Raw genomic sequence first — 27583 nt, forward strand, 5'->3', positions numbered from 1 at the left:
ACCAATGGTGTGAACTTGCACATAGCACCAACCTTAAGGCTGTTCTGAATTCAGCACATCCAGGAGGTAACTCTTGAGGGCCCTCACTGGTCTTCAGAGTTGTTTTTGCAAGTTTTTCCTCATCTGGGCAAGCCGTGACACCAGTCCAGCTAAAGTGTCAAGTGTTGCTACCAGTGCAATTTCACTAATTCTGCTGAAAACCCCAGGACTAGGTCTGCATGAGTGCTTTTCCAACAAACCAATATGGTGAGAGGGTAGCAATGAGAAACAGCTGGGAAAAGCATCTTCCACTACCACAGATGGATCCAGGAGTCTTCTGCCTTATAATGAAGTGGTTTATCAATGGACCCTGTTCAGACCAGTATTCTGTACCCTCCTTTTCTCCCTCAGCAGCTGCTTGTTCATGTCTTGATTCAGCTACCCACAGAACAGGTACTGTGAGCAAGCAAATGAACTTTGTCTGCCCTGTGGCCAGGCCCCACAAGCCCCTGTTTGAGCCCTTTCTCTGGTCCCTGCACTGCATCTCAAGAGCAGTGCCCAGGGGATCATTCTGCTCCCATGCTGGGGGCCTGCCCAAGCCTGGCAGAGGGGAACTAACAAACACCACTGGCACAAGTGGTGGCAGGCCCAAAGCTGCTTTTGCAGCAAGCCTCTAGTCGTGATCCAGGTCCCACCTGCTACTTCTGAAGGTTTCAGTTAAATAATGTGTACAATGGCCATCATCCCTTCAAATGCAGCAAATGACTTCAGTGGGAATAACAGTAAAGGCATCTTTCTCACTAGGAGTTTGAGTTTTTGAGCCTTCAGATGAGCAATGTAGCTGTATTAGATGAAGTGCATGCTAGGTAAAGCAATAGAAGATTAGGATTTAATTAATAATTTTTTCTGTCCTCTTGCTTCCATCACAAAATTGAATGAAGCTGACAATGCCTCAAAATTGGCTCTTCATCCTTACAGACACTGAAGCTGTTTGTGATTCTCAGAATTTACCATAAGAAAACACAAATGCAGAACAAAGTTGAGACTTCTCTGATAACTGAGGTACATATGACTTCCATTTCTGAAGGACAACCAATGTCTGTGGAGCTGCTCTTACACACCAAGCAACAGAAAACTCAGATTTCATATCAGTTTTGGTTCCAGACCTCCTTAAAAGCACAGCTGACGGCCACAGAAGAAGTCCAACTACTGAACATGTTGTTATGCCTCAGTTTCAATAGCTTCCCACTCTTTTTCTGCTCCCATGAATGCCAAAGTACAGACAGAGGATCGATGCAATGTATTTTTAGTAGCACTGGCTGAAAAACAGTGCCAGCTTCTAATTTTACCTAAGGATTAATTCTGTGAAGGACCAAAGAAGTCAGCAGCAGCTCACCAGAGAGAACCTCAGCCATGTACTGTGATCACAGGCAAAGAGACACTTCAAGGACTTACGTGGGATTTCAGCAGGTTCTCCCAACTTCTAAAGGACAATAGCTAATCTCTTGCTGCACCTTCATTTCTTCCCCTTTTGCTCTTCCTAGTTTCACATCTCTTTTCTCTCCCCATCTCCAAGGACCACCAACACATCTATTGAGATTGCTCACAGAAACCACTGGCCTCTGACAGGCACATAGGATTGTGGATCCTGGTGGGATTTCCAGTATTTCCCTGGGGGGATTTTTTATAAGTACATTGGTTGGGTTCAACAGTATATTGGTGTTCTTCTTTCCCTACACTCTGCAGAATTTAACGGAAACAAATCAGTTACAGAAAGTTACTCCTGTCCTTAATCTCTCTTTAGACACTACTGTGTCAGAGCAGTTTGGACATGGACACATCTCCAGTGCCTGCTCAGTGCACCACAGGCAGTAACAAAGATGAAGATGCCGTCACTGTCACGTTGGGTTTGACAGGAGAATCAATACCTGAAATTCAGAGCACAGCAGACACAGGGACCTGGTTCCCTGCCCTGAGTTGTCTCTGCTTACAAAGTGTGCCTGTGACTCTTTTTCTGAGTAAAACTGAAAAGGAAGCACAACCTTGGTTTTCCAAAGAAGGTCCATGCAGGAAGGAAAATGGAATCTCTTAAGTGAAGTCAGAATGTATACATCACAGACAACACAAACAGCAACAATTTGTTTCCATTACTCTCAGTCCTGAAATAGCTTAAAAACCAATAAAGGAACTGTGCTACATTTTTAATAATTTCTTGTTATATATTAAAATATTCTCAATAGAAGTGGTTTATAAAACTCATTATTTTTGTATGGCTAAATACCAAAGATTTCAGTCTAAAGAAAGTGCAAGTCTTTCACTATTTTTTTCTATGTGTACCTGGAAGTCTACCAAAGACATGACTACTGAAGGTTCTGTTGGATGACCAAGGCAACCTGTCATGAATTATGCCATTATAAGTACTAAGGGTAAAACCCTTCAAAACAGGAATTAAAATACATTTTCAGAGAAAAAATGAAACTTTTTAAAGAGTAATTATTCTAGAAATTATGCACTACAAAAATACTGTCAGTAGAAACCTAAATGACAGAACATGGTTTCTCAAAAAAAGAGACAGTGCTACTGTTACCAAAAGATACTTTTAAACTTCTTAGATAACTATCAAGGTAAGAAATGCCCTCTCAGACACAGTTTATTTGTACTGAGGGCTACAGAAGCTAAATTCCAGTCATGCCTTATGCCCACCCCCAAATTTAACATGTAAACTCATTACAAAAACTTTACAGCCCAGAACTGTAGGTGTGAAGGGGGGTGGCTTGCATAATGACAAGGTGAAGTCACAGAAAGTTTCTCAAAACCCACGTAAAAATTTCCCTAATCCATATGAGAGTTGGAGACAGTACTGGGAATGGAATATGCAAGCTGGGAAGCAGTTCTGATCAGTGCTCAAAAATATTACTGTTGAAGAGCTCTAGAACAGTAATCAAAATGTGCCAAGCTCTAACACTCTTCAGAAAGCAAGAAATCAACTGTGGTTGTATTTAATTTCAAAAGAAGGCGAATTATATATAATTATGATGCTTTTAAAAAGTGCAAAAATCCTTGAAGGCAGCATGGAAACTATTCAAAGACACTATCCCAGAGGCTCAGACCATATGCACAGCATTTACTAAGGACTTCAGAAAGACCAAAAAGAATCCAGAGTGTCTAAACTACTTAAGTAACAGTGATAAGGAGGCTGGTAAGAGCAGGTCAATGTCCTTTGAAAAGCTAAAGCATTCAAATAAAAAAAACAGGAAAGATTTTATACACTGAAAGGTTTGATACTGAAGTCCAAGAGGTCAAGCTAAAAAAAGTGAAGAACTGAAAACAGGATAAAACTGAGAACTAATAAAGCACTTTGTACAGGAATTAGGAGCAGGTAGTCTGCCATACAGTCACTATGGTTAACAGGTGTTCCAGACATGCAAGATGCACCCAAAAAGAAAGGCTGAAATAATAAAAAACAAGGTACATTTTTGTATCCACATGCATCCACTTGTGAAGATGTAATGTGATAGTTCCTCCTGAGAGACAGCACATCAGGTCTGTTCCAAATCAAAGTACCAGTAGATGATTCCACAAACAGACACAGGCACTAACAAACCACTCAGATTGGGTGGCATCCATAGAACTCCTCAAAAGTGAAAACCAGTGAACTCCTGGGGAGTTATCCTTAAACCTGCCCTGGCACCAAAGGAACAGGGGAGGTGGCCACTATTACATCCACATTTAAAAGGATTCTGGTAACAACTGACTACAAAAGTGGCATCTGTACAGACAAGTGATGGAAGCACTAACCAAGACAGTAGCTCCTGTGTTTACTGATTCTTCAGAAAGAGTAATCAACAGCTTTACAGGGACAAGGGAGATCCACTTGATCCCATCTCCATGAGGATCTTACAGTTCCTCACCAAAGACTCTTACGGAAGCCAAGCTGTCTGGAAATACAAAATGAAGTCCTTGCATGCACAGAAAACTGGCAAGAAAAACAAAAATGGACAAGACACCCAGATGCCACCTGGATCTGTACTAGGACCTATATACTGTTCAACAACTCAAAACAATCTGTCACAGCAACTGAGCAGTGAGGAAGTGGAATTTGCTAAAATTAAGCCATTTGACAGCATGAAAATCAGGCCTGGTTGTGAAGAGCTGAGGAGAGACTTCCTATGCAGTGAGTGTTCAAAAAAGAATGAACTTTGTGCAAAAATGTGCAGCATAGTGCACGTGGGGAAAACACCACCAACTTCATATGATTTTAACCAAGTGCTACCAAGAATCACCTCAACATTCAAAAATGGAAAAAATCAGAGATTGGAAAGGAATAGAGAACAGAGCAAAATGAAAATATGAGAAGTAATTGAATAAACTTTGAGAGCATGTACAAGATTGGTGAGGGAGGTATGACAAAGGAACACAAAATCACATGTGGAACTGAGACTGTGAGGATGCAATACTGGTTATTCATCTGTTCCACATAAAGGTTTCAGAACCATCAACTAGAACTAGCAAAAGACAGGTTCAAACAGACACTTCTCAACCAGTTCAACTGACAGAATACCACTTGTTTAGGTACTTGAAAAAAGTGTTCCACCACTTCCACCAAAGAAATTCTTTGCACAGCATGCCACTGACATACTCGGGACCAAAAAAAACCAACCAAAAAGCCAAATAACTCCCTGACTTCTGGAGAGAAGTGGTGAAGACAGCACTTACCCAAACATATGGTCCTGTTTCTTCACTCAAGTGCTAACAGAAGTAGACAGTTGAAGCAAAATTTCACATGGGCATAAAAGAGACAATTTATTTCACCAAGTAAAGTCAAACCATACAAAGGTCTCTTGCCAATCATGTAGGGTATTTATACACTTTTTACTACTGTGCCTCATTGATTATATGGATAATTTCAATCTCTCACCTCAAGCTCCTCAAGCACATGTCCCACATCAAGGGCAGAGGAGAGTAGGTTACAGGTGTAACCTCCACATTATGTAAAAGCAGAGTGAACAATTTACCAGTAGGGAAGAGGGACTTTGCAGAAACGGTAGGAAAAAAGGAAGGAAATTTAGCTCTCAAGAGTGGCTTTCAAACTTTAAAAGGAAACAGTGCGCCAAGCCACAGCAGTAGCAGAAAATGTGGATACATGTTTAACAGGAGTGGAACCTTAAGATTGAGAAAAACAACAAAACAGCAACTGATTTTTGTCTTAAACTGCATGAAAATTTGCCTCAGTTTTAACAGCCCTTGATTATCTTTTTTCCTAATAATTTAGTTATTAAAACGTTGTGTTGAACTTTAGCATCTTAAGAAAGACCCAAGTAAATTATTTACAAAAAATATTGCACCCGAAGATGGTAGCTGGACTATGATAGCCTAACAAATCCTGAACAAGACTAGAAGGAACCAACTGGTAAGAAAAATCTTAAGTAATATTTAAAGAATTCCAAACATTTTAGAAGAAAGAAGCACACTTGGTCCCAAATGACATTTTCTTCCATGTTTAAGGAAATTTTCAAGGAGTTAAATACAGTTTTTACTCTGAAATTTTTACACTGCTGTTGAACACTCCTTTTGTCAAAATTCCACTGTATAGTTGATTTAACTAGATGGCTTGTCTGCCATCTGTCCCCTCAGCAAATGCTAGGCATGCTGTTCCAAACCAACCAGACCATCTGCAATTAATAGGTTGCCAGAATGGCTGTATACATATACTTCACATGCTCTGAGTTGGTGATTTTTCTTTATTTGGCAACAAGCAAAGCCAAATATTTCCAGTGCAATCCAAGAAAAGACCACAAAATTGACGGGATGAAATAGCCTTGCTGACCTCACCAAACCAATACAATTTGAAATTCATAAATACAGAGAAATAGAAGACCTTCTATACATGACCATGGAAAATGATTTCTTAACACAGCTGTGTCCCTGAAAAGCCCCAGCACACTGTAGAACCTCCATCCTTGGGAGAATTTTACAAACAGGTGCAGTCACTGAGATGTTAAGGTGTTAAATGCGCTCCTCTGTGTCCAGCCACAAGCCAGAACCAGCAGGGACAGGCGGCTGCCACCTTTGGCTCGGCCTCGTCCCCCACGCACCTGGCGGGTGTGGAAGCGCGTCTGCCCCGGCTGGCTGCGGCGCAGGGCTCGCAGCGCTGCTCCCGCACAGCGGGGCAGGGCCAGGGGAGCACCTGTGCTGCTGCTGACCCGAGCGCGGCTGAGCACCCCGGGGAAAGCGGCATCTCACCAAGCCGTGAACCACCTTACACCTCGGTGCCCTTTCGTTCGGGCACCAACAGTGACCCAGCGGTCACCTGTTAGGTCACCCCTACAGGTACAACCACAGGACAGCACAGCGCTGGCACCAACAGCTCCAAAGGCTGTGGAGACCCGGTTCAGCAGCACCGACAAGCATTTAAAAACGAATCCGCCGCTGGACACTGCTGGAGTCTGCACGGGAGCCAAAGCCTGGGGACAAACCCGGGCGCGCCCCGGCACAGCGGGGGCAGCGGGGCGGCCACAGCCCCGCGTCCGTCCGCGCTGCGGCCGCCGGTGCCCCCCGTGTCCCCCGCTCGCCGGCAGACAGCCCAGGCCCCGGCGCTCCACACCTCCCTCTCCCGGGCGGCAGCTCCTCCCGCCGCCGGGGAAACCCGGGGCCTCCCTCCGCACGCCCCTCCCGCCCGGCAGCGCGGCGGGGAAGAGCCCGCGGGCGATGGCGCGGCGCGGCCGGCGCTCCCCGTACCTGGGCGGAAGGCGGTCAGGGTCCTGCCGCGGGCTCTCAGGAACACGCTCTCCGCCGCCGCCATCGCCCCGGCCCGCGGCCGCTGCCACCGCTGGGCCCGGCCGCCGAGGGGGCGGCACCGCCTCCGCCGGGGGCGGCGCCTGGCGCGGGCGGGAGGCCCGGGACGCACCGGGGACGCCCCGCGGGCCCGGGCGCTCTGGCCGCGCTGGAGGCTCGGGGGCCTGGCGTGAGGGGAGCAGCGGTGCTCGGGCGGCTCTGGGGCGAGGCCTGGCACAGCCCTGGGAGCAGACAGGGGGCTGCGGGGCGGCTGCTGGCACCGCCGTGTGTGGGGGCGACTTAGGGTGGAACCTGCCCCGAAGATGCGCTGGCTTTTAAATAAATTATAATAAATTTATATTACATCATATTCAGCTTGTTCCTAACCTGCGAACCGAAGTAACCCCTTGTCTGAAAGCATTGGCAACCTTCCTTTGTTCCTTCATGGGTTGTTCTCATCAGGTTTTCTCAGTGTTTAAACGTGCTCCCGCATTTAGGTATCGCCAGCAACTACTCTGTGAAAAAGAAAAGAGAAGTTTCGTAGGGAGAGCAAAGCCCCAGTGTCCCCCTGCTCCAGTTACGCAGAAAAAGCAAAACCCCAGTGCCTCCCTGCTCCAGTGCCCCCAGCTCCGCCTGCCCTGCCCATGGGCACAGTGGAGGGCACTGAGCAGGGCCCACGCAGCTCCTGCTCCTGTCAGAACCAAGCTACACAGTGAGGCGATGGCTGAAATATACGGGTGACCCTTACAAGGCAATGTTTTCTTCATCTCTTCTGACCTAGAATTCCTTTTTGACTCAGCCATCCAGGAACAACAACACGGTTGCAGTTTCCCAGTCGAACAGCTGGGACCCCATTATTCTGTGTGGTGCAACATGCAGAGTTCTGAGTGCCTCTATTAATTGTGTGAAATCTGCAGCAATGTGTTAGGTAAGGTTAATATTGTCAACTAAAATGCATTCCTATGGCTAGATGGCTTTTCCATCTGTAAAATGTGGGTATTATTATCCACAAATAAAAGCTTCTTCAGTCCTACTTGTAAACTGCTTAAAGATCGTTAGATGGAAAGTGCTGGGAGAAGTCTTTTTTATTAAGTAGTTTTTGTCAATTCCCCTCTTTATGAGGCAGCATGTGGTATATTAAGCAAATAAAAACTAAAGTGCATTTTTAAGTCTCAGGTGTAGCCTATCTAAATATCCCAACACCATCATAGGAAGGGGTGATCACAGTCTCGTGGTAGAACTGCTCATGCTAATATAAGAGCAGTTGGCTCAGTCATGCAAAGAATTTTTTTTCTACCTTTTCTATTTCTTTTCCATTTTCTTCTCATTTGCTTAATAGGGCTGAGCAGCTATAAACCAGGATATATGACTGCTGCATGACTTCAGCTAAAGTCAGAATTAATTTTGCATGTGAAACAACATCAAGATCAGGCCAAGAAATGTAGATTGTTTTGGCAAGGCAGCATAGTGTGGCTCTGGAGCACAAGGACATGAGATTGTGATCAGCACCTGAATTACCTTTGTCTTACTTAACCTGGATGTGTTGCTAAAGGCAACCATGTTTCTTGTCAAGTTATGCATGTCTGAAAGATTGAATCAGACCTGGCAGAGATGGGGATTGTAAGATCTTCTAGATTTATCTAAGTCTGTAATTTCACAGCTCTTTTTTTCTAGTCGTGTATAGGGCGCTCTCCTCTACAAAATTCTGTTGTCAGTACTTGTATTCTGTTCTATTTGATGTCTTGGCAGGATGGATCATGGATGAGCCTCAGGATGCTCAGCTCTTTCTAGGTGATGATGGTGAGTGTGCAGCCTGCCTATGTTGCCTCCTCTTCAAATGGAATCCTTTGATCTTAGATCACCTTGAGCATTACTTACGGTAATGAGGAGGCCATGAGAAATTTTAGTTTTGTAATTTAAACACATTTTCTTGGGATTTTACAGCCTGAGTGCAGAAGTGTTTTCATCTGCAGAAATAAAGGAACATTTGCTTATAAACGTGAGAACTGAGAATCAGGACTGTGTATGCAGGAGAGGGATTTCAGCTCTCTCTTGCTTCCTTTACTCTGCCAAATTTGAAGTATGCATTTTTGAAGCCAAGCTCATGGACCAAATGCTATACAGCTAAACTCATTTTACTATGACTAAGTTGTTCAAAGTTACTACTGATCTATGTTGGTTTAATTATAGATTTTCATGGACTCATTCCAGATGGGGCCTAGATAAAGCATCAGAATTTTGTCATAGGACTTGATTTGTTATACAAAGTGTCATGAATATAATGGCACTGCATAAATAATTTACAGTAGCACGTGTCTCCTCTTATATAGAGAGTATAAATTGAGAGTTTTACTAATTTTATGAAGTTAGTGTGAACATACAGAGGGAAATGTACCATTCTGGGAGGGCATGCAGTATATTGAAAATAAGAGATTAAAAGTGGAAAATGCAGGCATTGAAAATAAAATTCTTATGTAAGATTTAGCTTAGTAAAGGCTGTGAATAGAATAGTGCAGATCTGTGGAGTCCAGATCTCGTAAGACTTACTTGAGTGTGCTTTAGATCATGCTGCCAAGACTTACAGTTCTTGGAAGTTCTGAAGAATCCAGTAACAGACATTCTGCCTTATTTTTTACTGCAGTTTAAAGTAAGACTGTATGCACCTTGAGAGACTTAGATAAAGTACTAATAAAACAAATAAATTATTCTAAAATTTACTATCTCTATTGAGAAATTGAAATAAAGAGCAAAATATTCAAGGCAGTGGTTTAAGAATGAGAATCCTTTTTCTAATCTCAGCAAATGACAGGATGACAAAGAACAAAACTGGAAGAGTACAAAAGGTGAAAAGGATATAACAAGGTTGGTCTAAACATTGGAATTGAAATTACAATATACAGACAGATATGCAGATTTGAAACTAAACCATTTTAATCTTATATCTAGAATAGAATGACTATGTGCCATCTGGAATTCAGGGAATCCAATGAAAATTAGAGGTGTAAACAATACACACAGCAATATCAACATCTGTTTTCAGTGCCTGCTGATATATATGAGTCCTTGAGGGATAAGCTGGAGAAAATAATGGAAATTGATAAAATCTCATGATAGAATTACATATAATTGTATTTGTTTAGAAAGAATTTGGATTTACTCATGCTCAAAATAAATAGCACATACAATGTATTTTCTGTTCTTTAAGAATCTCTTCTCCCTGTAAGTCCTTGAACAGATCAGCATTGATAGCAGATGCAACATTTTGGGAGGTTTGGCACAGGATACAGCTCCTCTCCTTCCCCAAGAACAGTTAATGGATAAAAATCAGGAAACTTACAGTAGTATCTCTTACCAGTACAATCCTGTGTCCTGCTGCATTGCTGAGACTCCAGGATGGCTACACTATTAGAAGTAAATTTAGCAATCTGAGCCTAAAACATTACATAATATGATAAAACATTCTGATATTCAATACAAACAAAAATGAATTACTACAGTAAAAGTGAATTACTGCACTGAAGAGTGTTAGCAATGTTAAAAAAGGCTCTGTTAATATTTGGTCTTGATACCAAATGGCCTTCCATTTTCAAAAGGCCCATAAAATAATATAAAAAATATTAAAACTGCTTTGCACAAGCCAGCTTAAAGGGATTGGTTGACCAGGACCAATATTTTGTTGCTAGGAAGGGAACAATGATGACATTGATTATTTCCACAGCTAAAAATCCACTATGTAATTGATTTTTATCTGACTCATTTAGTGTGGGCAGGCTCCATTTGTTCAAGAAACCTGTAATATATTCCTTGAATCACTGTAACTATGAGAGATATAAAAGTTGATGTAATGAGTTAAACACACTATTTAACTCAATTTGTTTTGCACACTGAATTCCAATTTCTGACACAGATACAGGTTCTATCTAGAGCTATTGCTCATTTTTTAAGATGTCTTTTTAATTTTCTGTGCTCCCAAATATTCAAGAGTCCTACTTTATTCAGGGTGCCTCTGATTTTAGAATTCTGTGTCCTGAGATTTCATTTTCAGGTACACTGAGAACTCACACCTTTCACTGAATGATTGAGACCTGGGCTACCAGCAGATTCGAAATTCTTGATTAGTAAAGACTCCAGGGAATGAGAGAGCCAGACTAGGAGGAATTATTTGATCTGGTGCATATCTTTGACACATTCAGTGTCTGCTCCTGAAAAGTCATGGATATTTGGGTCATGAGTTTGTCTTGAAAGTGCTATACACATAAAAATTGCATAGGAGTCCAGCAGGGCTTGACCTGAATGAAAAAAAACCCCAAGGTTTTAATTGAAGTGTCCATTTCCAAAATTATGTAGAATATTTGTGATTGACTGCCACCTCATCCTGAACTATAAGAACTTTCTGGCTTAACTGCTCTCCAGAATTTTTGCCATCAGATTTGGGCAGCATTTGCCCACTATATAAAGTTTATGAGTCCTGTTGCTCATCCTGTCCAGTCACAAATGGAAGGGAATTAGGAATATAAATAGATCTGAAGAAACTATTTATTGTATATATCCACATACATCTGTATGTTTTTAGAGTACTGCAGGTTTCAGGTATATACTATTTGACTTGGTCTAAGAAGAAAATTTAGGTTTAAAACCTTTTCTTTCACAACTTGGTCTCAAATTTGGTCTTGTTGGACTTGTCTTATTTTAAACAAATAGATGTTCCATTAATGTAGAAGCAAAACCAGAAAACTGAAAGAAAAATTAGTATTTAGTTTATGTATCTATATGCATGACTCTTGAGAGTCCTTTCTCCTTTGCTGATAAATGACATATATTATAAAAAAATAAAAGCCCTGGTGATCATTAACCACAGTTACTACTTCTGTCCAAAAAACCCCAAAGAAGCAGTAAACTTTCAAGTATTAAAATTCAATAAACAATCAGTGCACTTTGATATTTTTCAACTAGGCATAGAACAAGGGCATTGGTCTTTTCCTGTTACATTGGTTAATCCAAAATGTGTTGCAAATGTACTGGATGAATCTCTTTGTTTCCTTGCTCAAAGCATACTCTTTTTCAGACTAGAAAATCTCATTTTTGCATTACAGGTGACATACAAGTAATTTGGGTGTTTTGAAAAAACTGATACCTCCTTTTTCTTTCCTTCTGTAAAGAGATTTCATTTTCTTTCAGAAAAATGTCATTTTTCTTTGTTCACCTAAATTTTAACCAAATATATTTCTCAGAAGCACATGTACATCACCATCTGACAGGATACAACAAACTGGATATAAAGAGATAGACAGTGACATCAGATGACTTTGAGAAGAAAAAAGAGTGACTACAAAAAAGCTCTGAAAGAGAACCCATTGTCATTCCACATTGCAAAGATGCAGCTTCTGCTACAGAGGGAAGTTTGGCACCACAGAAATGTCCTCTACGTGGACAAGGTTCCACTTAGGTTTTGTGAAGTGGAAAAGGTAGTTGTGCATCAATCAGGCACATAAATCCTCTTGTTGATTGGCCTTCCTGAGTTCCACTCTGCCACTACTCTCCCCTCAAAATTCAGCCTAATAAATTGCATCGGTGCTTCAGAGAATCTTTGCTGCTTTGGAGAATGATTTATGTTTGCTAAACTCTTCCTAGAACTCTTCTACACATTAGCATTCACTCATATTGTGTGCCAGGTTTTGCATGTGAAGTAGATCTTAAAATTGACTTTACCATCTGTGATGTCACTAATATAGCAGTCACTGTACTTCCTGAAATAGGATGACTATGAAGGATGCATCTATTTTGCCACAGATTTCTATAAAACAAAATGTTTTTCAGTAATTAAAGCTGGAGGTGAACAAAGGAGGAACTCCGGGAAAAGCACAGATTAATTTAAACCATAAATGACCCATTTAATTTTTTTTTCACTCAAGTAATGACTGAAGAAAATGAGTTCAGAGACTGATGAAGGATGCTGAATAGGTAATTATCGCTATTACAAACCCCTTATTTTAATTTGTAGGAAATGTGATTTGAAAATTAAATAGTACTTGATTTTTTTTTAGGTTTCAGTGTGGACTCTCCTTCAGCTGTGCCTAGCACTTTTGTTTCTCAGAATTTCAAGGACCTTTCTTTTCCCCTTTATGATTGTATTAGATAACCAGAAGGATCCATTTTTCAACAGTATTATCTCAGCAATAAATTACATTTTCCACTTCCCTCAGATTCCTGGTCTAAAGATCTGTAGGTGTTTTACAGGCCTTGGGTAAAAAGAAATAACAGAAAATTTGGACACAGGTAGAGGCACACAGAGGCTGATTTATGAGTGAAGACATAACATGCACCACAAAGCTTCTACTTTTAAAATTAATTATAGATGAGGACAAGATTGCATGCCCTACAAGGCAAATGTAATCCACCTGTTTTGTACTACCCTTAAGTTCAGCCACCAGACTCCTTCCCCGTGTTTGCAATGATTTTTTTCAGATTCCTTCCAGTTGTACTTATTCATAACAACTAAGTCAATGACAGCAAACACTGTTTGTATTCCCAGAGTGTTCTTTCAAATTTTTAATGCTCCAGTAGTTTTCAAATCTCTGTTACAAATGTAACAGAGACCAATGTCCAAGCATAAAAATCTAGACTAATTGACACTAGAAAAGTGGCTTTCCACTCTTTGAATTTCTTCTGGTTTTGAAACAAGGCAGAAATAAAATTTTATTCATGGAAATATTGCTTGGTCCTAATGATCCATTCCTACATTTGCTGAAGGATGATCACCATAAAGATATGTCCCCTGTACATCAGGCAAAATATAGAAATTAACTCAAGTGCCTCTTCTGTAGATGACTTGGAACCCTTAAAGATCGTTTTGATGTTGCCAGTTGGTTGCAGGAATACACAGTAGGAACTGCAGAGGGCTGTGTACAACAGTCAGCTACCAATGAGGAGATGCTACATCCAACAGTCCCAAATGTACTCTGTGGCAAACAAACCCAGTGTCCTTGCAGAATAAACTGTGCCACCCATTTCTAGCCTTAAAACCAGATGGGACTAAGACCTTCCTGCTATGAAACACAGTCAGGCTTATTCAAAAATGAGTGTTAAACCACAAACAACTTAAAACCAGTGAAGTGTGATTAGCATTTTTGTTGAATGTGATTGGATGGATTCATCAACCATAACAATTTTTTTGGAATAATTAACTGTGCTGAATTTTTCATTAAAATAAAAGCACAACATTCATATGGAGTAATTATTGTGGTGTGAAACATGTCTGAATTAGAACAAGACAACTTTGTCATTGTTTAGGTAAATTCATAGTGCCAGGAAACATTCTCCTCTCCAGGTTCTAGGAATCCTGTGCCTAACAGTCTCCTGCAGCATACAGTACCAGCTACTATTCATAATAGATCTTGAGCTGAACATAAGATATGGAGGGAGTATTTAAAATGTTTAATTATTCAAATGAAGGAATTAATTGACTGTGTCTTTTTTGCAGTTCCACAATATTTCTAAACATCTTAAGAGCTCAGCATGCTAAGAAGAATACAATAATGTGTCTGAATCTGCACTTCAGTTTATTCTCCAATACAAGCAGTATGGAAAAACATTTTAAAATCAGACATTTGGAACAGAGCAACTGACTTTGGGGGAAAAGCATATCTATGTATATATATAATGTATATATACACAAATTATGTATACAATATAAAAAAACAATGATGAATTGGATTCAATGGGTGAAGATCTTACTATGCCTATCTGACGTACAAATGTGATGTAATGCTTATCAACAAGCTGCACTTCACTACAATATTTATGACAGTTCCTTTTAAACTAGCAGTTCTCAAGCAATTCTAATCTAATCTAGTCTTAGCTGTGATGATTTCTGCAAAAAGTATTAAATAATTCTGAACTGGTGAGAATTTGCCAGAGCTGAGCTTCTAGCAGAAGATCATTCATTATTGTACTTCCAAGCTTACCTAGATGGAGATCATTGCATTCCTTGCTGGAAAAGGCAGGTGGGAAAGAAAATATTCCATTTGATTCTCTAAAAACCTTCAAGTCTAATTTTTCTCCAGAGAAGGTCAAATTTAACCAAAACCAGGTTGATTTACATATTTATTTCCAGGCAAACTATAGTAAACTGTAACTTCTGTTTGCCCTAAGCTTTTTCCAGCAAAGTTTCTGGGGGCTGAACAAACTGTTTGTTTAAGGCTAAATTTCTTTCCTGGTCAGGTGCAATTTTGTAAGCCAGTGTTGTTAAACTGTAGTGCATTTGAAAGGATGGAGAGATCCTCCCACTGTGCATTTGAAAGGATTGAGAGATCTGCACGTGGGCTGTTCATGCCCCTGATGTGCCACAAGAACTGAAGTCCAGCTCGTGTGAACAAGGATGGAAAGGTTGCCTAGGAGCAGGTTGGGAAGCCCTGACCTGAAGAAGCATCTGTTACCTTGCTGTCTGCCAGAAATAATTATATTATAAGCAGACTGGTACTAGAATTTCCAGTCTTTTCTCTTGGTCCCAGAGCCAGAAATCTGTGTAGTTCTGGTATTACACTCTATTTTTCTCCTTCAGCTCCTCATTGGGCAAACAGGTACTGTTTCTCTCAAAAAAAGAGAGATCAATTCTTTACTAGCAACCAGCAGAGGACACTTATTTTTAAGGTTTCTGCCAGGTTTGCTTAATTGGACTCTTTGGATAAAAAAAGCCAGCACAGGGCTATGATAGTAGTCTCAATGCTCTGGTTTTCACACTTCAGCACTAATTTGCTTCTGGATAAACTTTGGTTAATCAAATTTCTGCAACTCAAGCAAATAAAGAGTGAAATTTATCCTGGCTAAAAGGAGCCTTGGTCTCATTTAAATCCATAGAATTTCATCTACTAATATTCTCCCAGTACCTAGTGCTTCATCTTTTGAAATGTAACTGTTTTGGAAGCATCCAGGTATATAAACAGATAAAATATTTCAGTAGCTAAAGTAGCTTCAAAATTAATTTCTCAGTGAAAAATGTTTAATTTTTAATTTTAATATACTCAATAACAGATTTATAAACCTTGGTTTATAAATATCTGCATTCCTTGCAACAACATTTCTTCTACTTAGTCCTAAGAATACTCTGCAGCTGAAAGATTTACACCTTGTCCATACCCCCTCAGCCTTTGACTTATAATGAAGCTGCCAGCAAGGACACAAAGTAGTGTCAAGCACAATGGCATCCTTGTGCTGTGCAACTGGAATAAACTGTAAATTTAAAATAGCACTGTTTACTATTTAAAACTTAGAGTTAGTAAATATCTCAAGAAAGATGTAGTGCATCAATGAGACTGCTATTATTTTTCACACTTTTCCTGTAAGAAAAGAGAATTGTAATATTTCTGAGTTCTTACATAACCTAGTCTAGCAAGTATTTATCTCATCTTCTAAATAAAAAAAATCAAACCCCCTCATCCTTAAATAAATCCAGAGTAAACAGAAAATTACAAGGTAGAAGTTAGAGGACTTTCTGAGCTTCTGAACAATAAATCTGACCTGAGCAAATATAATAACACCATCCTGGGTAAAACTTTCCTAAACTGACTGAGAAGACAGGTATATAATTTTTTTTCCAAGAAGGAGTATTCACATTTATTTATCAGCTAGGGTTTTAGAGGAGGTTTTTTTCCAAGAGAATGATATATCATATGGGTGTCATTCCTGAAAAAAAGTAATGCACCTCTCACACAATCTAGACTAAATCAAAGGGAAGAGAGCATTTTGTGATTTCTGCAAGTAAATTCATAAAGGCCAACAGGACTTAACAGATTTTTAGGACAAAATCATAAACTTGTTGTGGTGAACACCATGATGTGTGTGGGAGGAGGGAGAGGTGCCAGCTGGATCCATTGCCTGTCTTGGCATTTATTCTGTGTTCATCACCATGGTATCAAAACACCTTTACAAGTTCTGAGTGTAGCCACAGTAAAGCATCTGTAGTTCTTCCCTGAGTCCTAGGAGGGATGGCTTTGTGGTTGTTGCTATTGCTAGGATTATTGAACAAGCAGGTGAAAATAAGGGATTTTACATTTTGTTCTTAAGGAGCTGAGATTCCTCAGGGATTCAACTCCATAGCTGTAAGTCAGTTGCTGGGAAAATTGTATCTGTACATGGTACAGAGATGACTGTTCTCTTGTCCCAGAAAATTCCAGCTCCAGAAAGGGCAGGAAGGGAGTGAGAAGGAGCTCTCATCCTTTTACACAGAGCACAGAGAAGATGCTTAGGATGGATGGAGGCAGGGAGGTGGAAACAAGAGGAGTTGTTGAATACCCTGCTGATTTTTCCTGGTTTCCCCAGCAGTGCAGGCAGCCTCCCTGAGTGTGTGTGCCAGAGAGCTCTGCTTATCCCTGTGCCAGCAGAACTGCCTCCCTTGGGCTGCCATGGATTGATGCACAGGGACACCTGAGAGCTGCCTGAATGCATCTGCAGGAATCTACAGCAGATGTGCTGGAGCTTAAAGCTCTATTGTTAGTGCAAATATTATTTCCTTAGATATTTCTACATTTTCTCACATAGTGAGCACCAGACTCTGGCCTTAGTATTTTTGTCTGACTGTTCCTGGATTTTTTTTTTTTTAGATTTTGGGTTTTCTTTCATTATGAAGAATACTAGCATTATAAAATTATCCCATTGAAAGAAATAGAATATTACATACTATAAAGAACATCTCAATGAGAATAAACTTATAAAATCTTGTTCCTTAGAGTGCAGTCTTCACTCCATTGCATACAGCTATCAATAATTAGATAATCAACAGACTTAATACTAAAAACATCCTGTGCAATGAGACAAAAAATTTGAAAACTGGACCCAGGCTGAGGCTTTACATGGAGGATCTATTTCTGATCTTGCTGTGCAAGTGTTTTAGTGTTGTCTTTTTTTTTTTTTTTGTTAACTTGAGCTAAACATTATGACAGAAACAAGTGAGATAATTGGGTATTATGAGATATCTGCTCTTTTTCATTTATGGTCATTTAATGTGTTGAAATATTTGTACTGTTTATGTAGGAAAATGATCCTATTGTTCAGCCATGTAAATAATGTCTTTCTTAATCATATTATCAAGGCTCATGTCAACTGCTCTAGTTTGCATAGAAATTATGAGCAATTTCCTTTTAAATTTTGTTATTTTTTCTTTTTAAAGAAGATCAATCCCTAAATTCACAGGGAGAATTTGTTAAAGTGGAAAATCCTATTTAAGGGTTCAAGGTGTATAGAAATTACAAAATTGCCTTCAAAAAGGCCAGCTTTCTATCAGGTGTGTGGGAGTGAATGACAGACTAATTCCCACACACACCCAAGAAAATTGTGAGTTGTCCTCTTACCAAGTATTCTGTTACAACTGCCCCTACAGATGTGTCTGTGTGTATATATATGTTTGTGTATATATATATACACATATATATATTATTTCCATATTACACTGAAATATCCCTTTTACAGCTTCTCTACATTTTACTCCTGAGTTTCTTGGCTATATTGATTACAATCAGAATGGATTAAACATTCCATTCTGAAGCTGTACTGTCAGATGCCAGTGTTTTGTCATAAAACTGTGTTTAACCTTATTGTACTCTGCAATAATCTCCAAAATATATGTATTAGGGAACAGATATCCTAAATATTTTATTAACATTGGATTATATTTAGCAGGTTAATCTGCTGATTTTAAGTAAACACTACAACAAAAAGATACCACAAGAATCTGCTGTCAGCATCTTTTTGCAGCACTACTTAAGACTCCCTGATGTGCATTTCACAACGCAGTTAAAATCCTTTTATTTCTCCTATTATTTATCCAGCTGTGGGGTCACTGCACTTTCACAAAAATAAAAAATCCTCTAGGCAAATATATGTCATAAAACCACCAAAAATTATTAAAAATGTTCTGCTACACATTAGTTACTCTATGCATTAAATTTTCAGTTTAATATTGGCTTTATGCAAAAAGCAAGGAAATTAGATTGATGCCTTTTCATTCAAAATAGTAAAACAGAGTGCCTAGAGAGATGTTCTAGATAGATATTGCATTTATGTAGGTGTAACAGAAATATTAATGATGAATACTGTTAGCATTATCAGAATGCTGTCTAGGAAGAAAACATAAGGAATGGCATTTACTCTTCCACCTCGAAATCCTCCTGGCTTTTTGACCCATCTGTCATTCTACCTGGTTGATGGGTTATTTCTTCTCACTGGCTTTCACGCTGAAGGACAGAGGAGCAAATCCCTTTGGAGGCAGCTTTAGCACTGCTCTTTTCAGTTGGCTGTCAAGTGGAGTCAAGAAGGGACAGTTGCTACCATCTGCCCACAAGCGTGCTCTGGAACCTGCGTGTGTGTTTGTGCACGTCAACAGCTTTCCAACATATGGGCCTAAATTCAGTTTCTGAATTCATTATTGGCCTTTCAAATATGTGACCCGGTTTCAGATGTACTGACCACTCAGACATCTGGTGGTTTCATGTAAGCTGTGATTATTCAGCATCTCTTGAGCAAAATCACTCAGTGCAGTGCAGTTTCCATTTTAAATAGTGAGAAGAGAGTTGTTGAATTTAGTAGATACTGAGCTGGTCTGTGGATGTTTAACCTTCTTGACACCTGACCCTCTTGGCCAGGCCTACAGTCACATAAGTGAATCTGACAGCCACCAGAAAACTGGTGACAGCATTACCTGCCACTGGTAACTGTGTCACAGAATTAAAAATGTATCACAGAACTCTGACCATATTACTTTGGGCCACTTATTTTCCTCTGTCTTGTGACTTAGCATTTTAAAATCCTGAACATCTTTTTAACAGTTAGCATCCTTTAAAAATGGAACTGTCAAGAGAAATTTTCTTATTCATAAATCTGAAAGTTCCTGCATCTATATATTAGTACTATATGTAAGACTCAAAATACATCAAGCTCCTGATGGGCATGTTGTGACAGTGATACAGGGAGACATCATTAAAGCTTATTATCAGGGAAGCACACTAAAAAGGTCTAATTTTCAGTAAGAATTTTTGATTTTGGTTGCTTGACAGAACATTTTGGAAGACATGCAAAATATATGGTGGCTAAAATATTTTGTTAGTTAAGTAATACAGCAACTTTACCTTTCTGTGAAGATCAAGTTGTTCATTTCTGAGGTTTACAGCTCACTTTTATAGCCCTTGAGGGTTATTAGTGCTGAAACTGGCAGACTTTAACTGACTTATGGATTTGACTTCTTGTTCTGCCTTCTGTCCATGGATGTTCCTGGCCTGAAGAATGCACATTGCAGACTAAACTTGTCCACCTCTTTATCTCAGTTGCTGAGGAGTTTTAGAAGAGGTATTGGTTAGATCTGCTCCTCAGCTGGTCTAACATATGCCAGAGTCAAACAGCAGATGATCAGAAAATTTTCTCTCCTATGTGTCCTGCTCTATATCTAAGCACAGCTCCTCTGTGCTCAGACACAGTATACAGCCTATTATACTCACTTTAACCTTGACAATTTTTAATGCTATTTTTGGCCTGTTTGGAAAATCTTCCTTTCTGCCTTGAAAAGTTGAACTCATGGGAACAAAGGTGATTTGCTTTTGGAAAGATACAAAAGCAGTTGCAAATTTTTTGATCCTGTGTAGCTTTTATTTATCTTTTTTTATCCTTTTTTTTTTTTTTTTTTTTTTGTTAACAAGATAAAGAAAGAATTTGTTGGCACAAGTTTGCAATGAGCTGCAGTAATCCTCAGACACCTGGTCAATCACTCCAGGTTTAAATTCCATGTCAGTCTAATTTGTAACAAGCAGGAACATACCTTGTTCACTGGTACTTGCAGTAGTGCTACAATTCAAAAGTAACGTCAGTTTTGCCAAGAGAGAAACTGGCTGTCAGCTTTCCTTGTTCAGGATCAGAGCAGTAGCTGTGCAACAGGCAAACCTGAGGGCACAGCTCGTTTTCAGCTGCACTGCTGGAAGCTGCTTTAGACCTGTTGGCACCTCCTTCCCACTGCTGTAAACTGAAGACATTTGCACTATACATGTATTTGCTCTTGTATGTTTATTTGCAAGTGCTCTGTTTACCTCCTACATTTATCTGAATTTTCTTAATCTCCTTTGAATTAAGCTGAAGCTACAAGAACTCTTGAGATTTCATGAAGTCCACTCCAAATGTGGTTGTGGTTACTGCCTGCCTCAAACCCAACCCACGTAATTATCACAGTTTAGGTTTTACTAGAAGATTGAAGAGGAAAATATTAGGTTAGAAAGGTAATTTCTACATTATAAAATTGCAATAAATTATAATATTCCTTCTCAGTAAGCCATAAAACCAAGTCTCTCATGGTTTTTCATTCATGCAGCACCTCTTGGTTCATTAAAATCTCTTGATGGTGATCCCTTTGCTACATGCAAAGTGTATTTTTTGAGACCTAATAACAATAACAAAGTGCTCAATGTGAGATGTTCCTGTTAAAATTGCTCTGAATCCATGAAGTTATGAGAACAAGCCGCTTCTGTCCTAGTCTGTATGAGCATCTTTTTTAAAGAAAAGGGAAAGGTTAGTTAGATGTGTGCTCACTATTTATAAAAGCAGAAGTGTCTTTAGTGTAAACACAATGCAGGTTGGGATTTCACACACTGTTGTACTGATACACTAATGATTGCAGTTACTGGTTAGAAGAGCAAAGGCTCATGAAGTGTTTGCTATGTAACTAAAACCAAATCATTTTAATCACCCAGCAAGACTAATACCTCTGGGGAAGGACACTGCTCATACAGGAGTGACAGAACTTGATAGAAGCAAATGGGGCTCTCTGATCTATGCAAATTCAAGAATGTAGAGCTGTTAAAAAAAACCCCAAACTTCTGTGTTGTGTGATTCATGGTGTTTACAGTATTGGTGAATCATAGGACTTTTTTTCAGTATCCATAACCATTATGTCACTTGTAGCCTCTTTGTAAAACACACTTCTTTAACTCTTTCTTTAAGAGTTCTTTAACTCATGTCTGCTAAGACACTTCCAGGTCTCAGGCTTCCCTAGTGCTGCCCAGCAGACATCTTCCACCACTGAACTGCTCTTTCAAAGACAGTGATTGCAAACCTGCTGCCACTTGATCTGGCACAGAAGAACCATCACTTCTTCTGTTCTCTAGCCACAAAACATTTTGTATCTACACCCAGACACCCCACTACAGCATGAAGTGACTACCAGGGAAACAGACATTGACTGCTTCATTCCAATTTCCACATGACACTTCTTATCACAAATTACACATAATACTTTCACATCAATACTGCCTGGGATCAGGTCTAGCTGCTTTTTTCTGACAAATATTCACAGCTCTGGAAAGGGCATTTTTTGGAAATTATGATTAGCTAGAAAGCTCCATTGACTCAATGCTCAGCAAAGGACTGTTCTCTCTGTCAGGTAATCAGTCCCAGGGAAATACTCAAAGGTTGCATCAACATTGTTATAATAAATAAGAATTAAATACACAATTTTTTTACATAATAATTGCAATTGCTCCATATGGTCTAGTTGTTCTATACTCTTCATACTTGCCCCCACCTCAACATTCAAGCTAACTCACTGACTTTCTCTCCTAACTTTACTCTTTTTCAAACTCTCTTATTTACATAAAAAACCCCTGCAAGAATCAGTTCTATATACAATTCCAGACAGAATTCCATAAACAGAGTATGAGTGTATATGCAGCTTCCCTGTGACATGAGTACACATTGCTACTGAATTTACCAGGAAAGGTGCCTATTTTCTAGGTTAAAATTGAACCACAAGTATTGCCATTGATTCACATCATCTTGATGAAAACAAGTCAAAGAAATTAGGGGGAAAATATAACAAGAATTTTGGATATGGCTGCTGCCTAAAGTAAGGATTCCACTTAATTAAATGGATTTGCACTTGAGTAAAGAGAATTCTGTAGGTTCAGGTTGAAACATTCATCCTCTCAGTTATTTCACAGGCAAAGAACATTCCTTATGGGATAAATCTGCAGAAAAGTAGGCAATTATTACTTACCTTAAAGCAATGTCAAAAAGAGAAGTCTTGAAATTCTTGAAGTCTTGAAAGTGGAAGATGATGGTGTGAAACCAGGAAATCTTTGATGTTTCTCAACTTGTTAAGCATACCTGAAATAAATAAGACACTTATTGACTGACTTAATAATGAAACTTTTATAAAATCACACAATGACCCAAAATGTACTCGGTACTATGTGTAATACTAATTTCTCTCAACTAGTTTTATTTCCATTTATTGTAAAAAATGGGTTTATATTTTGGTTATGCAGGTGTTCTTAGAAATATATGCTATGAAGCTGTTAAAGCTCACTGCCACAGGTCTAGTAAAAATGGCTTTTGCCCCAGTCTAGAGCAACTCCAGCTCACTATTAGAATTCTAAGATGTAGTACAGCTAAAATCACTGCTAATACAACTAACTGGCAGAGAAAGCATAACAACTGAAGTAATTTAGAATTAATTAAGGATAGCATGGTTTATGGGTTCTGGGTTCCATGGGTCTGATCCAAAATCTTTTGGTGCTATAAAAAATGGGTTTTTTTCAAGAAGGTTTGATCACCCTCCTGCTTTCTCCCAAGCACATGTCACTTAGGGTTGAGTTCTGATCTCATGGACATGAATCCCACAGATGTCAGGTTCTAACCTAAATCCTTTGGGCTTCTTTTTTGTAGAGAAATTCTCAAGGAAACCCCTAGGAACTCAGCAAAACAAGAAACTTGTACCATATTTGGTCAGGATTAATAACCTATAAAATAAATCGGTTTTGGATGTTATTATTTCCGTACATGTATAGCACTAATCATGCAAAATATTTAAGCAGCTTTTTAGCCATCAAATCAACAGGGAAACTTGCATAATCTTAAGTGCTTGACAGACTGGACCTTAAATGTCTCTAGGTGCAATAATAAGTATGGAAAAGATTCATTTTGTGCAGTATTTTCAGCACAAACTGCATCACAAAGTGTTAAATAATAAATAATAGCAGAGAGAAGTATACACAAGGGAGGAATGATATGATTTCAGAGGAGACTTGAAAGGGGATGTTGATGAGGTGGAGGTTTTAAGAATTAAATATTAAAACCCAGAAAGGCTGGTTTTTGGCTGGGACTGATTGTTTTTCCTCTGCTGAGAAAAAAAAGGGGCTTTCTAACCTACCTCCTGGACAAAGATGCCAGGCTTACTGTCAAACCGTTCAGTGGAATCATCACTGTACTTAGAGTCTATTTTTAAGAGAAGGCAAAGGATTGCAATTAGCTAACTACAGGCCTCTCAGATTCCAAACGTCTGCTTTGTCCTCTGCCTCACCTTTCCATTTATTTACTGCGTGACAACTCCACACGGACTTGGCCCAAGTTCCTGAAGAGCGCCGGGGATGCAGAGGGAGAGGGAGGGCAGCCCGGCATGGCAGAGCCCCGGCACAGCAGCGTTCCCCAGAGCCCAGGGCAGCCCTGGAGGCCACGGCAAGGCAGGAAAAGGGAAGCGGCTTTCAGCACCAGCCCACACTGTTAAATCACGCCATAGTGGGCTTATTTCCTACATTTGGTGGCAGCATAGTATTCAGGATAATATTATTGCTACTTGCACAGGTTACCGCCGAACCAAACGACAGAGATGAGAGAGTTAAGTAACAGCGATGGAGAGCGAATCACTAAAAAGTCTTTCCCAGAGTCAGTTCTCTGTTTGGGGGAAGTTATTTCAATTCTGTATCTCGCAAACAACCCGCTGCCTCACCGTGCCCTCTGGAACCAACTGACACTATAAGGAGATTTTTAAATAAATGATGTGCAGGAGCAGCTCATGTTTAGCAGACAAAGCCCCGCTCGGCAGCATGCACTGCGAGCACCGCCGTACCTGTGCTCGGCACGCCGGGGCCGGGGCAGCGCCCGCTCCCGCCCGGCCTTAGCGGAGGTGCGGCCCCATGGGCGCCGCTCCGCCCGCGGCACCTGCCTTGGCCTCGCAGGTGAGTGCGTCTCCGGAGAGCGCTCGGACAGGAGTTCCCAGGAGAAGGAGCGCTCTACTTATCGGCAGAGGAGCTCTCCTGCCGCGGAGCTGCCCCACGTTCGCCCAGCGCAGCCCAGCCCGGGCCGGCTGCCCCCTACCCCGCTCGGCGTGAGGCGGGCTGAGGGAGGCGGGGGACGAGGAGGCGCTCCCGCGCTTTTGGAGCCGCACCTGTGGGGAGCGCCCGCCGGGACGGGAGGTCTCTTATGTAAGGGATGGCGGGGAGCGGGTGAGGGGGGCGAGGCGGGGGTCGGTTCTGCGGCGGGGCTGATGCGAGGACGGAGAGCCCCACAGAGGGGCTGGAAGGGAGGAAGAGAGAGAGGGGGAGAGAGAGAGAGGGAGGGAGAAAGGGAGAGAGAAAGGGAGAAGTCGCCGGCCCCTCAGCGGGGCTGCCAGGGGGCACAGGCGGGCGGGCAGCCCCGTCTCTGGCACGCAGCTTCCCGCGGCCGCCTCAGAGGACGGGCCGGGCTCTCCCCGCTGGCACTGCGCTCGCTCGCCCGCCCGCCACGGCGCATCTCCTTTCCCCGTGGCTGGATGCCGCGGCGGGTCCGTCCAGCCTCCCGCGCCCTGCCCTGGCAGCCCGGCCGCGGGCGGGGTTCGGCGGGTGTCTGAGGGAGTTGTGCGAGAGAGCGCGCCGGGCTCCGCGGGGGAGCGGAGGGTGGGTGCCCCCGGCGGCCCGCGCTGGCACCAGGCTGCGCGGGGAGGCTCCTCGCTCGCCCTTCTCCTCCTCCCGCCCCTGCAGCGCCCTCGCCTCAGCCCTCCCGCTTGGCGGCCCCTCCACGCCCCTCTGCCAGCCCGGCGCGGTGCCCCGCACGCCGCCGCCACCTCCACCCCTCGGTCCTCCTCTTCCTCCTCCTCCTTCTCCTCCTCCTCCTCCCGCGCTCCCTCTCACGCGCACTCCGCTCCACAAGTGCCGCGCGCTCGCTGCTCCGGAGCGGAGCGGGGCCGGGCTGCGGACCCTGCGCGGGGGCTGCGGACCCTGCCCGGCCCGTTCGGGGCTGTCCGTGGTGCTGGAGGCGAGCGCGGGCTGAGCGGACGCCCGGCTCCTGACGGAGCCCCTTTATGTTCAGCTCCTGGCGCAGCGCAGCATCCAGCAGCTCGAGCGGCGGCGGCAGCAGCATCGCTGAGCCGGGGCTGGGAGGCAGAATGGAAGGCTTTATTCGGCTGCTCTTCGGCTACTTGGTGGCGGACCTTCTCACGCTGGTGTGTCGGGCTCAGGAGAAAGCTGGCCAGCAGCTGGGGAGCTTTGTGGTGCTCTCGGGAGGAAACCACTCCAGCCTCGGGGAGCAGATAGACCCCTCCGAGCCACCTCCCACCCCAGACTTCTGCAGGGGCTACTTTGACGTGATGGGGCAGTGGGACCCCCCCTTTAACTGCAGCTCGGGGGAGTTCATCTTCTGCTGTGGCACTTGTGGCTTCAGGTTTTGCTGCAAGTTCAAGAAGACAAGGCTGGATCAAAGCACCTGCACAAACTATGAGACGCCGTTGTGGATGAACACTGGGAAGCCTCCTTCCCGCATAGACGACCCTCTGCATGACCCTACCCGGGATAAAACCAACCTTATTGTCTACATCATCTGTGGGGTTGTAGCAGTCATGGTGCTGGTGGGGATCTTCACCAAACTAGGGCTGGAGAAGGCACACAGACCCCAGCGGGAGCACATGTCCAGGTAAGGCTGAGTGCCAGGCAGCAGGGTCCCCTTCCCCCCTGGCTTCTGCCCAGCCCCTAGAGAGGAGAGAGGAGCCCATGTGTCCCTGCCCAACAAACAGCTCCTGCCAGGCAGGCTGCATTCCCCTGCAAGGCGACCGAGAGAGACCAACTTTGCTGAGCAGAGCTCCTGTGGTGCCCCCAGCCCGGGTTACCACAGAACATGCATACTGAGGAAGGTGAGGGATAATTGTGGAGTCTGCACAGACAGTAGTTCATTTTTATCTGCAGTGCCCGACCCTCTCCCTAACAAGATCCAGCAAGTGTTCCCAGATATACTGTGCATAAATAGAGAAACAAATTCTGAAACCAGCAACACTGAATTATAGAAAGCCTGATGTGTTCCCTCTTCCAACAGTTTCAAAGATTGGAAAATGTTTTTACTTCTCAACAGAAGGATGTAAACAAATGCCATCTCACCCTCCCTCTCCAGCTGCAAAATGGTTTTGGCAGGACCTTCCCTACTCCTCCAGCCCTTGCAAGTGTGTGAGCTATTTGTAAAATTTCTAAGCTGTGAAAATGAGTCAGGGTGGAAGGGAAGAGGAAGACACAAAAAGGAAAAGCTATTGTAGAATTTCTTAAAATTTTTTCAGTTACTGTTGAGAGGTAAAAAATGGAATATGAAAGTCTTGCCTCATCCATGCATGTGTGTGTTCTAACTGTCTCCAGGGTGTAATGGCTGAGTTACATCAAAGAGAACCTCCCCCACCTAGAGTTAGGAATGCTGTGTACCATCTACTCCAGATCCTGGCTGCCTAGTGGTGGATAGGCAGGTGGGCAACTCGGGACAGAGCCCAGTGTCTTTAACAACATATTCCAAAACCAGATTGTCGCAGCAGTTCAAAATCAAGGCATAACACATTTGTCAAGTTTGCAGCCTGTCTGATTCTTTATGCTAATCCCAGGCACATGAAAGTAAAGCAGATGGGGGAAAGGCATTAAAAAAGGCAAACAGATCCATTAAAGAGTCTAAATAGATCCCAGCATATTGGGCAACTTCAGTGATGAAATGCAATGAAAGGATACCTTCTACTGGACGTGCAGTGTGGCAGAAAACTTCCTCTTGCCCCAACTGCTGATGGTGTAGTCCACAATCTTTA

General features: G+C 42.0%; 2 protein-coding genes across 7 annotated transcripts in view; one reads left to right on the forward strand and one right to left on the reverse strand.

Annotated features, from left to right (window-relative positions):
- The window catches only part of CPPED1 (calcineurin like phosphoesterase domain containing 1), a 57884-nt gene extending 33203 nt beyond the window's left edge, over positions 1 to 24681 (reverse strand). The window contains exons 1-3 of one of the 4 annotated variants that reach the window (XM_058035249.1): positions 24629 to 24681; positions 22778 to 22887; positions 7141 to 7268 (exon numbers count right to left, since the gene is read on the reverse strand). In XM_058035249.1, coding sequence (XP_057891232.1) covers positions 7141 to 7174 — 34 coding nt within the window. In that variant the 5' untranslated portion in view covers positions 7175 to 7268; positions 22778 to 22887; positions 24629 to 24681. Of the gene's footprint in view, positions 1 to 6717; positions 6820 to 7140; positions 7269 to 8631; positions 8648 to 22777; positions 22888 to 24082; positions 24164 to 24628 lie in introns of those variants that run through there. The other 3 variants (XM_058035248.1, XM_058035250.1, XM_058035247.1) reach the window with 3 other exon arrangements.
- SHISA9 (shisa family member 9) overlaps positions 24643 to 27583 on the forward strand; it is a 177498-nt gene continuing 174557 nt past the window's right edge. Inside the window, exons 1-2 of one of the 3 annotated variants that reach the window (XM_058035244.1) lie at positions 24643 to 24737; positions 25846 to 26445. In XM_058035244.1, the coding sequence (XP_057891227.1) occupies positions 25922 to 26445 (524 nt within the window). In that variant the 5' untranslated portion in view covers positions 24643 to 24737; positions 25846 to 25921. Of the gene's footprint in view, positions 24738 to 24922; positions 24984 to 25632; positions 26446 to 27583 lie in introns of those variants that run through there. The other 2 variants (XM_058035246.1, XM_058035243.1) reach the window with 2 other exon arrangements.

The sequence above is a fragment of the Melospiza georgiana genome, chromosome 16 (assembly GCF_028018845.1).
Source record: "Melospiza georgiana isolate bMelGeo1 chromosome 16, bMelGeo1.pri, whole genome shotgun sequence".
Taxonomy (NCBI): Eukaryota; Metazoa; Chordata; class Aves; order Passeriformes; family Passerellidae; genus Melospiza; species Melospiza georgiana.